This window comes from Pituophis catenifer, unplaced genomic scaffold (genome assembly GCF_029215685.1).
Source record: "Pituophis catenifer annectens isolate HBS135680 unplaced genomic scaffold, rPitCat1.0.hap2 SCAF_11, whole genome shotgun sequence".
NCBI lineage: Eukaryota > Metazoa > Chordata > Lepidosauria > Squamata > Colubridae > Pituophis > Pituophis catenifer.
The window spans coordinates 26639854-26655124 of record NW_027256891.1 but is presented as its reverse complement, the minus strand read 5'-3'; the positions used below and the strand labels follow the sequence as shown (position 1 = coordinate 26655124).

The window sequence follows — 15271 nt, the reverse complement described above, 5'->3', positions numbered from 1 at the left end:
GATGGTGGGGAATGGAAGGATTGATAGTCCTTGCAGACGGCTGGTCATTTGCATCCTTTTTAGAAAAGTCGTTGAGGCCACTGGGAGGTTTGTCAGTATCCACAGGGATCACCCGAGTGGTGCAAATGGGTGTGGAGCCTTCTTGGAACTGTTGAAAGGACTGTGTTGTAGACAGGAGGTAGATGATGTCGTATCCCTTCCCCTCTGTTGAGAGAGGGCTGTTCAATTTGGACCTAGATGGTGTCTTTGACCCCTCTTTCAAATATTTTCAATGCAGTTGTCTCTTGGAAAACAACATGGGACAACCATGATCTGAATGACGGAGAATCTCCATCGACATTTATTTTAAAAAACCAAATTCATTTTTGGGTGTTTCCTCCCGAAATAACCAAGAACCACTCGCCTCCAGAAAGCCCTTCCAATTGCAAAGTTTATTAACAGTGCATACGTATTTACATACAACTAACAAAGCATTCAACGGGCCTCAGTTTGCGCAAAAAAAAATAGGAGCGTCATCATTGCATGCATGTTAGAACGATTGTCTCTGTCGGGATCCAAGAGATGTCGTATAAAAATAATATGTGTTAGTTCCACCTAAGGCACTGCTCTATGGGGGAATCATTCTAAAACCTTGGCGAGGTGAGGGGGGGCGGGGAAGACTGCGGGGACGAGAGGAGAGGCTTGGATGATTTAATGGGGAGGGAGGGAGGGGTGTGTGCATTCCCAGAAATGGTTCCAAGGGGAACATCTGGGCTTGAAAAGGGGTTGAGGAGCAGGCTTGCAAGCGAAGGAACAGGTTTTTTTTTGAGAGGGGGGGTCTCACAGTCGTTTCGAGAGAACAGCTCTTTGAAGAGATTGGGCACTTGGGGGGAGGTGGGTCGGTGGGGGAGAGAAGCAGGACGCGGGCCTAAGACCGTTCTCCTTTCTACGCGTTTGCAGAAAGCTTCATTCCTTCTTTTGCTAGGCAAAAAAAAAAAAAAAAAAAAAAACGAGCCGCTGGGCTGAACACATAAGCTCTCAGCTGGAGGCAAGCGGTGAGTTAAAGCTAGAAGAGGAAAAACCTGGAGTGCAATTCACACGGCCCAGAGAGGAACGAGCACCTTCGAAGGGTTTAATACTGGTACTGTGTTCACACACAAATGTAATACTTAACAGGTCTGGGGAGATTCAACGTACAGTAGAACTGCAGGGATGGGTTTAGCGGTTCGGGACACCGACTCGCCCAACGGGACCGGAGGGGGCTGCCAAGAGCTCCTGGCTGGGGCTGCTATGAATTTCAGGATGGGTCTTCCACGAGGCTTGTTCTCCCCCCCCCCGCCACCTCCATGCCTGCAAATAAATGAGCAGGAGGGACGCTCAGTTCGGCTAACCAGACAGGGATGCTGCGGTGTGCGGTAGCTTGAAAAAGCCACTTGACTGAAGGCCACCTGTTAGGACACACTCAATGAATAAAAATAGATAAATAAGGTAAGATGTTCTGCCCCACTCCCCCAAAAAGCATGTGGTCTGGGGGGGTTTCCTGCAGCTGGAGGCCTTGGCTAGACTTGCTCTCCTTCCTTACACCCTGCACAAAGACATACCCTGGGTCTTAGGGCTGCTCTACACACCCACCTCCTGCTGGTGAGCCAGTCTTCGCTGGGAGTGGTCTCCATCAAGCCTCCCCATGCAACACTGAGGAGAGGGGGGGGAGGGGGGGCTGGCCCCAGAGAGAGCTGCGTAAGGCAACAGAATGGAGCGCTGTCCGACTTCGGGGGGCCCTGTTGAGTTTTGAAAAATCCCCCGTCCGTCCTGGAACAAGCGCTTTGTTTTCAAGTGTTGGTCGAGACAATCAAGAGGTTGGTATTCGTTTTGTTTTGTTTTGAAGCTGAGAAATGATCTGACCCAAAACGGACTCGTTCTAGAGTGAGGTGCTACGTTTTCAGATATTCAAGTTAAATTCGAAGTAACCGTCGCTCCCCCGAAACAACACGCGCGAGGGAGAGAGCGACAAGCGCATGACACTGGCTCCGTTTTTGTGTGTGTGTTTAAATATACATCGGATTTAAACCGTGTGTTACCTTGCAGACGGGGGCATCCTGGGCAAATGCTAGCTTGTTAAGTCCCTGGTACAAGCCGCCGTGTTTTACTGGCGAAAACGGGGAGCAATATTAAGGACCAACAGCAACGGACGGAACAATTCATCCAAAGGAGAACAATGGGTTATTTCGTTTTTAAAAAGCAAAAATCTCGTTAAAGAGTGCGGATAAAGCAACAGCGACATAACTCCCCGCCCTTCCTGCTTTGCGACGTTCCGAGGGGCAACGCCGGGGCGGCCAAGGGCGGGGGGAGGCTGTTGCGGGTGACGCGGAGAGAAACGTGGAGGTGAAGTCAACAAGCAGTTTTTTTTTTCCCCCAAACCGAGGCCTTCCTGCCTGGAGGATCCCTGTGCATCCTTGTGTGGCCGTCAGGAGCCTTCCGGGCTTGTAGTGTTCACAGTTCTGTTCAAAAGTGAGAGTCGGCTTTTAGTACAGGTAACCCTGGACATACGACCAAAATCGAGTCCAAAATTAATGCTGTTAAGCGAGACATTTGTAAAGTTGAGTTTTGCCTCATTTTTACGACTTTTCTCGCCCTGCTCATTAAGTGAATTTGGTTTCCCCCTTGACTTGGCTGGACAAGGTGGTCGCAAAGGGGAATCACATGACCCGGGGGACACTGCCACCGTCATGAACCAGTGAACAAGCCTTCGAATGTAAATCACATGGCCACGGGGACGCTGCAACGGACGTAAGTGTGAAAAATGGTCTTACTTTTTGACCAATGCCGTTTGTCAACTTTCAACAGTTGCTAAAGGGACTGTTGTTAAGTCAAGGACTATCTGTACCTCTAGCGCACAAAATAGGCCAGGTCAGAAGAAACATCTTTACGGCAGCGATCAATGCCCCTTACCTGATGCCGCCTCGATGGATTTGGTCAAGGGATTCATGCCACCATCTTCCTCAAACGCCAGCTTTGGGCTTGCTGGTAACGGAGCTCCGTCTCTGAACTTCTGGCCGGGCACATCAGCCGCCATGCTCTCCGAACTGAGCCTGCCTGTCTTAGGATGCACCCCGAGATCAATGATTTCTTCGAAGTTCCACGCGGAAGGTTTTCCATTAAAGTTAGGGATAAATCCCACGGGGCGATTGGCTTCATTCACGTGCAGGATTTCCGAGTTCTCGATGACCGGTCCTTTAGCTGGAATACTGGGAAGAGAAGAACAGTCCGATTGTCCGGTTTCTGGAAAGATTCCTCCTGGCTTAATTTAGGGTTTGCGTTTCCCCCTAAAATAACAAGACTTTCCGGGCAAAATGACAACAACCGCAATGAACTTGTCGCTCCATATTATTTTCTGCGGCTGTCGTTAAGGGAATGTCGCAGTCATTAACCAAATTAATGGTTCGCTATGGGGGCCGTTTTGCCGAAAGCGGGAAGGAAATGCCGGTTGTCGGCAAAACCATTTTACAATGAAGTCACGTGATGGTGGGATGCTAGTGTCTGTATATGTGGCGGTAGTACCGAGCACAATGAAAGTCGGTTGCATCACTGCGGAAAAAGGGAGATCACTGGAGCTTTGAATCCAGCCGTAAGTAGCCTCAAGGTGGTCCATTGTAACCTTGGACGGTCACTACAGCAGCCGGTGGTAGGTCGAAAACTACCTGTATGTAATTAAGTGGCTTACTTATTTTTAGGGATATTTTCAGGGCTGGGGTCTCTCTTTAGGATAGCTCTTGAGCAGCTACTAACTGTTTGTGAGGTACGTGGAGATACCTGGATAACCTTCTGCGGGAATCCGGCTGAAGAGCAGAGTTTTTAGCACTCTTCCAATGCCAGCCGTGTCCCTCAGACCTACCTGGTTTCTAAAGGTGCTTTTTCAAGAGGCGACTGGACTTCCTTATTTTTTCTTTGAAGACGTTTCGCTTCTCATCCAAGAAGCTTCTTCAGCTCTGACAGGAGAGTGGGGAAGGGAAGGATTTATACTCCTTGCAGACAGTTGGTCGTTTGCATCCTTCTAGAGAGTCGTTGAGGCCACTTGGAGGTTTATCTGTGTACTCAGGGTCCCCCGAGTGGTGCAAAAGGGTGTGGAGCCTTCTTGGAACTGTTGAAAGGATTGTGTTGTAGACTGTGTTGGGTCTTTCGACAGTTCCAATAAGGCTCCACCCCCATTTGCGCCACTCGGGGGACCCTGAGGACACAGACAAACCTCCAAGTGGCCTCAAGGACTCTCTAAAAAGATGCAAATGACCAGCTGTCTGCAAGGAGTATAAATCCTTCTGTTTCTCACCATTCACTCAGAACTGAAGAAGCTTCCTGGATGAGAAGCAAAACGTCTTCAAAAGAAAAAACCAGAAAGCCCCGTTGCCTCTTGAAAAAAATCACGAACCTGGATGACAGAGAATCCTCCGTAGACTTTTACCTGGTTTCTACTGACTGGTCGAAATACAGGGAGGGCCCATCCTCCCTCCTCTCCTCCTCTCCCTCCTGTTTATTCCCATTGAGGAAGACGTCGTCTGCTCCCATCTTCGAGTCTTCTTGCAGCAAAGTAAAATGGCACAAGGCCTCCGGAACGTCTTCGAGAGAGGAGTCCTCGCATTTCGACTTTTCTGTAAGGGGGAGTTAAAAAAGAGTTGAGGATTCGGGGCCCCTCGTGGCGAACGCTTTCAACTACCTTGACTGCTCGATTGCAGGCGGGTCCCGAATTTATGTGGCTAAGTGAGACGCTGGTTAAGTGAGTTTTGTCCTCACTTCGTGACCTTTCTTGCCACGGTTGTTAAGGGAATCTGGCTTCCCCACTGCTCGTCAGAAGGTCGCAAAAGGTGATAACGCGACCCCGGAATGCCACAACTGCTGTACATTCGAGTCAGTTGCCATGTGTCCAAATGTTGATCACATGGGATGCTTCGTGTGAAAAGAGTCATAAGCCCCTTTTTTCAGTGCTGTTTCAACTTTGAACGGTCACTAAATGGACTGTTGCAAGGCAAGGACCACCTGTATTTCTGGACTCTTCCCCAAACCCTGAGAGTTTACATCCAGTTTGCCAAGGTGAGGAGGGACAAGGAAGCTCCCTACCTGGCTGATCTTGCTTTTCCAGGCTGTGCTCTTCGTCTTCTTCCATGTCCTCATCTTCCTCATTCGACTTATCTTCATTCTGCGGCAAGAGAAATGGAAAACAATCCTTTGCAGGGCAGGAGGGGACGTTAGATCAACCCCACGTGTTGCTAAACAAGGCAGCCGCTACATGAGGACTTCCTGAGATTAAGTCCGCCCATCAACTCAATCCCAATTATTCTCGGTACCTTTCAGGAGCTCTCAGAAACCCTGGCCCCTCGGAGACCTCCCCCTTTCTCTCTTCTCCTCCTCGTCCTTTCTTCTCCTCCTCTCTTCTCTTCCCCTTTCTCTCATCTCCTCCTCCCATTTCATCTTCTCCTCCTCTTTTCTTCTTCTCCTCTCCTTTTTTCTCGCCCTTTCTCTCTTCTCCCTGTCCTTTCTTCTCCTCCCGTTTTCCTCCCCCTTTCTCTCTTCTCCTCCCTGTCCTCCTCCCCCCTTTTCCCTCCTTTCTTCTCCTCCCCCTTTCTCTCTTCTCTTCCCTTCTCTCATCTACTCCTCTCCCTTTCTCTTCCCTTCTCTCATCTACTCCTCCCCCTTTCTCTCTTCTCCTCCTCCTCCTCCTCTCCTTCCTTTCCTTTCAAAAGCATCAGCTTTGTTGCCTGTTGCCAAGGCAGATCAATACAAAGGGTGGGTGGGGCTCGGGGGAGCTACTTGCAGGTTAATAACCCCAGCAACGTTTAAAGGTCCAAAGCAGCTCAGCTGCCCGTGAGAGACAAAAGAGACGCTTACTTTAGCATCGCTCTGTTCGGCCTTCCGCGTCCTCTTCATTATTTCTTCGATTCTCTGTAGGAGACAAATTCCATTGAAAGGACATGATGCAGACCCCCGAATGCTTCAGGGGGATTCTGAGGGCAGCGGAGCCCACCGGTTAAAACCCCTGCCCAACAGAAAGGGCTAGGAAGAGCAGGATGTCCCTCTCCAGCCGCCTCGCAGAGCTCTGGAGAGAGAGCAAACCGGGAGAGGGGAAGGAGGCAACCGGGTGCCCTGGCATTCTCGAATGGAAGATACCATAATCGCAGCAGGACGAAAAAATGGAGCTACACCTGGTGGGACCCAGAAGTAGGGCCTTCTCTGTGGTGGCTCCCTCTCTCTGTAACATCATCCCTCCAGAGATTAGAACAGCCCCCATCCTAATTCTCTTCCGGAAGGCGCTGAAGACCTGGTTCTGCCAGTGAGCCTGGGGAACCCAGAGTGGAATGGAGGCCCATTAAATGGCTCATGTGATCGGCTGTCGCTGGGGCGGGAGGTCAGGGGTGATTTTATTACATTAATTTATTTGATTTTTTTAATGAGTTTTACTGTTTTTTAAATGTGGTTTTTTAATATTCTGTAAACTGCCTTGAGTTGCTATGGGCGAATAAGTGGCAATATAAACCAACCAACCAACCAACCAACCAAACAAACAAATAAATAAAAAGAGAGAAAGGGGAAAGGGGAGGAGGAGAAGAAAAGAGGAGGAGAAAGAAGGCGCTCCTACCTTCTTCCTTTCCATCCTCTCCTGCAGGTTCTGCTGCATAATTCTCTCCCGTTCCTGCCGCTGTTTCTCGGCCTCTTCAAAGGCCTTCGCCTCGGCTTCTTCCCGCTAAAAGAGGAAATAAACTGTCGTGGTGAGTTCCCCAGGCCCCGGCCTGTCTGACCCAGCCAGTGTGAAAGGGACTGACCGTCGCTACAGAAAGCAAGTTACGCCAGGGGTGGTTACGGCAGCGAAAGACAGCACAATACGGCCGAAGGTCCCAATTCTTAACTTGGGTCCTGCGTTCGAGTCACACACCCAAGAGGGGAAGCCTAGATTTAACTCCACCACTGTCGCTTGGCGTTACACTGCAATTCCCTGGGTGGACATTGTGGCCCAACGTCGGGGTGGGGCAGGCTGAAAAAAGCCTCAAAGGGTGCCCTGCTGAGACCCCGACCTGCAGCTGAAGGTCCGCCAGCTTCTCCTGCTCTTCCTGCTCCCTTTGAATTCGGTCCTTCTCAGCCAACTGCTGCTGTTCCTCTTCTTCTGCTCTCTTCAGCTCTTCCATCTCCCGGAGGGCGGCCTCCTCCTGCGCCTGCTTCTCCTGGGCTAAGATGGCCAGCTCCTCTTTCCGGATTCTAAGAGCCCAAAGCAAAGGGATGATGGGTAAAAGCTGGCTTGTGCCGGGTAGGCCGGCCAGCCTCGTGCAACCTGGTTTGCAAACGCCTGGCAACTCCGTCGGCAGCACCGAGACCTCCTATTCCCAGGCCTGGGCTTGGTGTGTTGGTGGAGTCCCTGTTGTGTTTTTATGGTTAGGGTTGTTTTGAATCTGGGCTGCTGCCTTTTGTTTCATGTTTTTCACTGTTTTAATTGTAGATTTGGATGTGGTTCACTGCCCAGGCTTTTGGGGTATGTTGTCATATGTTAAATCAACCAACCAACCAACCAACCAACCAACCAACCAACCAACCAGTAAACCTAACCAATCTACTAAGCAGTCAACCCAACAAACAATCAACCAATCTACCAAGCAGTCAACCCAACCAACCAACCCACCCATCTACCCAACCAGTCAACCCACCCACCCACCCACCCAACCTACTTAAGTCAACCCAACCAACAAATCAATCCATCCAACCAACCTACCCCACCAACCTGTTAACCCACCCACCCAGTCAACCCACCCAGTCAACCCGCCCAACTTACCTACCAACCTGTCAACCCTACCAACCAACCTACCTAACCTGTCAACCCAACTAACAAATCAACCCAACCAACCAACCTACCTACCAACCTGTTAATACACCCACTCAACCAGTCAACCCACCCACCCAACATACCAACAAATCAACCCACCCACCCACCCTACCAACCAGTCAACCCAACCAACCAACCAGCCAGCAGTCCAAAGAAGAGAATGCTTCTTTTTAAAGAAAGGAGGCAATTTCTGAGATTTAATTGATAAGCCATTTAGAATTTCCAAAGGTTAAGGACCTGCAAGGGAGCAAAAGAAGGACCTTTCTATTTTATTCAATTATCTTTGTCTAGTCTCTTAGATTCTTATCCCAGGTGATCAGGAATTGGGTTCAAAGGGTGCTGTTTGCTAAATCTCCCTAGAAAAACTTTGATTTAAAACCTTTCTGGGTGGGTAGATGCACCCTTTTGCGACGACGGAAACCCTCTCTTGCTTACCTTTCTTCCTCTTCTCTTTGAAGCTTTTCCTGGTCTTCGCGCTCTCGCTGTTCCCGGGCAAGGCGGCGTTTCTCTGCCAAGATCTTTGCTGCTTCTTCAGCGGTTGTGGTCCCTGGAAGAGTTTTGCCACTTGTATCTGGTAAATAAGAGATACCATTGCACGTATCCGTCCCAGGGGCCGTAGTTTGAGGACCCCTGATTTAGTGCAATATAAAAAATGCAAATAACTTTTCTGCGGACCACCCAAATTTTCTCACGGACCACCAGTTGGTGACCGCTGTTCTATGGCAGTTTTTCTCAACCCTGGCTGCTTTGAGATGGGTGGACTTCAACTCCCAGAATTCCCCAGGCAGCTTGATCGGTGGGGAGTCTAAATCCCCAAATTGGGCAACGTATCGTATTGTTTAAAGAAAGGAACCAAAAGCAGTGAGTGAGTTGGACATCTCTTTCGATCACAACCGACGGTTGACTTGGGACACCTGAGAAAATCCTTTGGACAGCCACTATAATACCTTTAAAGGAGAATATTTGTAGCTCAGGGCCGAAGGGAGGGGGTCCCTGGTGCTCTCTGAGCTTGCTTGTTTCCTTGTAGACGTTTCAAGACCCAATTAGGTAACATCATCAGACTAGACAGGGGTCGGTTACAGTATTTGGTGCACTGGAAAGGGTACCTGTTGTCTGAAGCTACTTGGGTGAAAAGTTGGGATGTGAATGCTGATACTCTAGTAAAGCAATTCCATGATAAATTCCCTGAGAAACCAAAGGGTCCTCCTGGAGGGAGGAGAGGGGGTTAAGAGGTTTTATGTACAAGGCGTTAACCCCTTCTTTTCTGTTTTGTCTGTTTTATTTTTCAGGATGTGTTTTTTCCTGCAGGGGGGAGACGCCTGTCAGTCTTGGAAGCCATATTAGTATGGAAGCTTCTCATGTGTGGGAAAGTAGGAGAGGCGGATTTAGTAGAGGGGTTGTCTTTAGACATAATAGCATTCTTCCTGTCGGTCAAGGTCAGGGCGATCCTGCATCTGGAGAAGGAGTGGCCGGAGTGCTGTCTCGAGATGGGGCGGATGGAACATGTGATCGGCTGAGGAGTGAAGGGGATGGTTTTGGGGATTTTGATTTACTGAGGGAAAACCCGGACCTCTCAGATTCGCGTTTTCCCAGTTTACCTATTCTAGTAAATAGAACTTTGAAAAATGCTTGCTTCAGAGTTTTTACTTGGAGTTGGGTTTTTTTTCTGGAACGCTGACATTAGGAGGAAGGGAGGTTTGCAGGGAGGAGGAGGAAGACTATGGGGTCCTTTCTGAGCTTGGTGGTTTTCTTGCAGACGTTTCATGACCCAACTAGGGATCATCATCATCAGTGCTAGTAAGGAGTGTTGTTTGCTGTCAGTTTATATTCTGGTGTCTTTTTTTTTTTTTTTTAATTTGATTTATATGCTGCCCTTCTCCGGAGACTCAGGGCGGCTTACAGTGCGTTAAGCAATAACCTTCATACTTTTGTATATTTTTTATACAAAGTCAGCTTATTGCCCCCACAAACTGGGTCCTCATTTCACCTACCTTAGAAAGGATGGAAGGCTGAGCCAACCTTGAGCCTGGCGAGATTCGAACCTGCAGTAATTGCAGGCAGCTGAATGTTAATAACAGGCTATTAGTCTGCTGCGCCACCAGGCTCTTGCCTGTCCATCGGTAATCAGCAATCCCATCGGCATAGATCAAGGTCAACTTCAGACCAACGATCAAGTAAACAATCCCCCAATCAAGGAACTGCCAAAAAGCCATCAGTGAACAGCCCAACGAAAGAATCTCTAACACTACCCAAACTCACAGAAACAGGCAAGACCCCAGAATATATAAACTGACAGCAAACCCCCCTCCTTGCTAGCACTGATGATGTTACCTAGTTGGGTCATGAAACGTCTGCAAGACAAGGACCCCTCGCTATAATACCCTAAACCAGAGGTCAGCAACCTGTGGCTCTGGAGCCGCATGTGGCTCTTTCATCCCTCTGCTGTGGCTCCTTGTCGCCCGTCGGCTCCACAGTTGATAGGGCTTTCGGTTAGGACAGGTAGAGGAAAAAGGACGCCGTGCTAGGAGGAGACTCTATGGTGGGGGAACCGGACTTCCTGTCAGCTCCAGAATTGAATGGGGGGCTTCCGGTTAGGACCTTTGTGGCTCTTTGACTGTTTAAGGTTGCCGACCCCTGCCCTAAACTTTGTTCTATTTTGGGGCGAGGAGGTTCCTGAATCACAAAACAATCCAGAGGGAAGTCAACATTTGTGCTTGTGATAAGGCCTTCTTGATTTGGTCGGCATTCTCCTCTGGCCACCGATTTCCCGTTCTTCTTCAACGATCTGCCTTTTTAATAGCTCTAAAGCAGGGGTGTGTCCAACCTTGGCAACTTTTAAGTCTTGTGGACTTTTAACTCCCAGAATTCCCCAGCTGGCCCTCCCTAAACCAGTCTCTCTCTCTCCCTCTCTGTGGCAATAAATAAATAAATACAATTCCACATCCTCAATTAAAAGACCTCCCCATTCATTCATTCATTCATTCATTCATCCATTCTTTACAGATTTGAAGCAATAAACACGGCTTCGTGTGATGCTCTTTTTCTTCCTTGACCCCGAATACAAATTAACCCAAGCGAACACGCATACAAACACAGGACAAATTAATAAGCGTTTGGTGGAAAAGTACGAATGCCCCCACGAGGACTGCAACGATTCTAAAATCCTCCAGGTTTTGCTCGAGATAAATAAAAGATCACCCCGAGGGGTTTAATATTGATGTACCCTGGTGTTGGTTTATCTTTAAAATAAAAATGACTGCTCTACTATATTGCAAGAGACCGTTTATTGCAAAAAAAAAGAGAGAGAGCGGAGATACTCCAATAAATAAATAAATAGATAAATATCTAAATAGGGAGATGCTCCTTTTAGCTCGGTCTTTCCCACTGCCTCATTTTCTGCAGATGAAGAGAAGGGCAGGGATTAATGGAGGGGTGAAGTGTTACTTTAGTCACCTGTAGGTCTAGGGTGAAGCTGTGGGCTGAGGACAGGGGAATGGGTGTGGGGAAAAAAACCCCTCTGAAGTTTCTGCCTTCAAAGCAGAATTATTATTACCCTGGGCCTAAATGGAGCCTGAACTGGCAAGCAGCTAAGCCTTCGGTTTGGCTTAATCCGAGTCGTCCTGCTCATTCGCGGAAGAATAGTCTGGGATGGGCGGGGCGCCAAAGTGGTAGGAGAGGTTGGCCAGGTGAGTGTTTAGCACCCTGAGCTCCTGGCTGATGTTATCCACGCTGCACCGCATGGTCTGGAAAGTGTGCAGCAGCTTATTCAGGACGTAGGGGTCGGTGGTCACCGTCATGGGCCGCTGGGAGAGATTCCTCCGGCAGAAAGGAGGGGTAGCCGGTAGTCGGTAGTGCGAGCCGGGCTGGCGTGGATACGGGAAGCTAATGCAATGGAGGGGGCTGAGTCTGCCTGCGTCGCCGTGCCTGTTGGCTTCTATCACAAAATTAGGGGGGGAGCCCTTGGCAGACACGGGACTCCCTGAGTTCGGCGTGCTAGGAACGCAAGGCGGGAAGATGCAGGGGGAAGACCCCTGGCCCGGGAAGTTAGCCCGGGAAGGGCTGGGGTTGGCGCCGTTCAGGGAGTGAGAGGAGACCCCCAGGCGCGACATGGGATCGTAGCCGAATAGCATCCTTCTGCCGAGAGAGGAGGCCGTCGGGACATCGTGAGAGCAGAAGGACGGCACGGCAGGAGACGAGGGACTGAAGACGCAAGGTGGCAATTCAGGAAGGAAGGTGAAGGAGGCCGGTGACTCTGCAAAGGAAAACACGGGGGGGCTGAAGCCAGGGGCTGCTCAGGCTGCCCACGGGCCTGTTTAACGCTTAGCTCGCTCTACGGGGCTAGACCTACGAGCGCTAAGGGGAGGACGAGCGGGACCCAGCAGCTAGGAAGGGATCCCGGGGCCTGCTTAAAGCGATAGTTAGTCCTCGGCTTAACGACCAAACTTGAGTCCAAAATTTCTATCGCCAAGTTAGATGTTTGTTAAGTGAGTTTTGTCCCGGTTTACAACCTTGTTGGCCGCAAAGGTTACGTGAATCCCTGCAGTTGTTAAGTTAATCAGAGCCGTGGTGGCACAGTGGTTAGAATGCAGTACTTCAGGCTAACTCTGCCCACTGTCTGGAGTTCGATCCTGACTGGCTCAAGGTGGACTCAGCCTTCCGTCCTTCCGAGATTGGTAAAATGAGGACCCAGACTGTTGGGGGCAAGGTGCTGACATTGTAAGCTGCTTAGAGACGGATGTAAAGCAGTGTGAAGCAGTATATAAGTCTAAATGCCATTGCTAATGCTAACTCTGCCCACTGCCAGGAGCTCGATCCTGACTGGCTCCAGGTGAACTCAGCCTTCCGTCCATCTGAGGTCATTAAAATGAGGACCCAGATTGTTGGGGGCAACAGGCTGACTATGTAAACTGCTTAGAGAGGGCTGTAAAGCCCTGTGAAATGGTATATAAGTCTAAGTGCTATTGCTAACTCTGCCCACTGCCAGCAGTTCGATCCTGACTGGCTCAAGGAGGACTTACCCTTCCGTCCTTCTGAGGACGTTAAAATGAGGACCCAGATTGTTGGGGGCCACAGGCTGACTCTGTAAACCGCTTAAGAGATGGCTGTGAAGCAGTATATAAGTCTAAGTGCTCTAGCTAGTAACATGGTTGTTAAGTGAATCTGGCTTCCCCATCGACTTTGCTTGTCGGAAGGTTGCAAACGGGGGACCATGTGACCTCAGGACACGGCGACTGTCATAAGTGTGAGTCAGCTGTCAAGCATCCGAATATAAATCATGCGACCGCGGGAATGCTGCCATGGCCATAAGGGTGAAAAACGATCCTAAGTGCCATTGTAACTTTGAATGGCCACTGAATGAACCGTTGTAAGTCGAGGACTCCCTGTAGGGCAGGGGGAGCAACCTCTCGCCGCATGCACGTGGCCCTGGCTGAGCCACCGATTCACCTGGAGCTCTTGGAGAAAGGATGCTGCCAAGGGTGGCCTGGATTAGACCCTTTTTGGTGTGAGCTTCCCCAGGGAAGTGGGGGGGGGGAGTGCCTCCTTTTCAGGACGGGAGGGGTAAAGGATGGGGAGGGGGGTTGGATGATGCCAGCTGGGGAATTCTGTTTTTTTTTTAAAACAAGTTTTATTGGTTCCCCCCCTCCCCCACATTTTTTTTTTGAACAGAGTATTGGCCATATCTTATCTTATACAATTAATCAAATTCAAATATTTTATTCAATTACAGTTTTTGCAAAAATCTTTTTTTCCCCTTTTCTTTTATCACGTCTCTATGTTTCAATGCTTGCTTGCCCTTAAATTCTAATTATTGCTATTTATTCATATTTGTTCTCTTTTATTCTTTAAACAATTCATTCTTTTATCTTAATATCTTTATATTTGTTCGGGGTTGCCTTTCTTCCATTTCATCTTTTTTTTATTGTACAGCAATCTTTCTCCTCAAACTTACCACTTCTCTCTTTTCTTTCCTTCTTACTTTCTCTTCTCCTCTTCTTTTCCTCCCTACTTCCCCTTCCTTTCTCCTCCTCCTCCTCTCTTCCTCCCTCTCTTACCCTCCCTCTACTCTAATTTCCCTTCCCGTCCTTCCTCCCTCTCTCTCCTTCCTTCGTCCATCTCTCTTCTCCTTCCTTCATCCCTCTCTATTGCTGTATTCATTTTCAATTTTATATTTTCCACTATGGAGTCCAGGCAACCCCAGCTGGGGAATTCTGGGAGTTGAAGTCCACGTGGCCAAAGCTGAGAAACACGGCTCTATTATTGAGCACAACATGGGAAACAGACCGGTACTAAGACAGATTCAGAAATGGTGACCAGGGAGGGGGGGGGCATGTCATCCTTAAAAAGAAATGTATATTTACTTATTTGTTTTACATTTCACCAGGATGGATTTGATTTAAATCAAGTCGATTTACATCATAATTTTTAAAGAGCAACTGTCATCTCTGTCCCGCAGCAGCTCCTCCTCTGACCCACTGTTGACTCAGCGACAGCCCCAATATTGCAGAATATATAAAGCCCCATGCTACATAACTAAGCTCCATCTCATTCTGAATAAACTAAATTATGAATGTACCTTAAATAGAAAACTATCTTTAGATAGATTTTTACTCCAAAAGCATTAAATTTGATTTAAAAAAAATCTGATTTAAATTAAAAAATCTGATTTATTTTTTTAAAAAACATCAATTTTTATACACACTGCATTTCACTTTTCTAAACCACCCGCCTCCCTCAAAGAAAGACCCTGGGCTGACTCTGTAAACCGCTTAAGAGATGTGGCTGTGAAGCAGTATAGAGGTCTAAATGCTATTGCTAGTAACACGGGTGTTGAGAATATTAAGAGTTCTTTTTTTACCTTCTTTGGCTTTAGACGGCCCTGCGGGCAATTCTTTCTCCGAGGGAGCCCCGGTGGCTCCCTGCTCCTGAGGGGCTGCGCTGCTCTCCGTCTCGCTCTTCTTTTTGGTGACGCCGAGGACGTTCGGGGTGAGGGGCGGGCGCTGAATCGGGGCAGGTTTAGAGGCCGCCATGGGTGAGGATGGCCGCTGCCGCGAGACATTCAGGGAAGACGGCTGCGGCCTGCGTCTGCCGAGAGATGGGGAGTGATTAGGAGGGGCTTGAAAGGCCAAAGAATGCATTGACCCAATGCTTGACCCTTCATAAACGGCCTTCGTAGATACTGGACTTTGTTTTTTTCTTCGAAGACGTTTCGCTTCTCATCCAAGAAGCTTCTTCAGCTCTGAGTGGATAGTTGGGAAAGGAAGGATTTATACTCCTTGCAGACAGCTGGTCATTTGCATCTTTTTAGAGGGTCATTGAGGCCACTTGGAGGTTTATCGCAGGGTCCCCTGAATAGTGCAAATGGGAACTGTTGAAAGGATTGTGTTGTAGACTGTGTTGGGTCTTTCAACAGTTCCCAGAAGGCTCCACACCCAT

At 48.9% G+C, this 15271-nt stretch overlaps 1 protein-coding gene across 3 annotated transcripts in view; it reads right to left on the bottom strand.

The window, feature by feature from the left end:
• Positions 1–409: 409 nt before the first annotated feature.
• The window catches only part of MAP7D3 (MAP7 domain containing 3), a 37879-nt gene continuing 23017 nt past the window's right edge, over positions 410–15271 (bottom strand). For 2 of the 3 annotated variants that reach the window (XM_070951877.1, XM_070951878.1), the window contains 9 exons: positions 14694–14920; positions 8273–8408; positions 7038–7218; positions 6605–6709; positions 5857–5910; positions 5089–5167; positions 4436–4622; positions 2929–3224; positions 410–2477 (listed from right to left, as the gene is read on the bottom strand). In XM_070951877.1, the coding sequence (XP_070807978.1) occupies positions 2470–2477; positions 2929–3224; positions 4436–4622; positions 5089–5167; positions 5857–5910; positions 6605–6709; positions 7038–7218; positions 8273–8408; positions 14694–14920 (1273 nt within the window). In that variant the 3' untranslated portion in view covers positions 410–2469. Of the gene's footprint in view, positions 2478–2914; positions 3225–4435; positions 4623–5088; positions 5168–5856; positions 5911–6604; positions 6710–7037; positions 7219–8272; positions 8409–14693; positions 14921–15271 lie in introns of those variants that run through there. The other variant, XM_070951879.1, reaches the window with a different exon arrangement.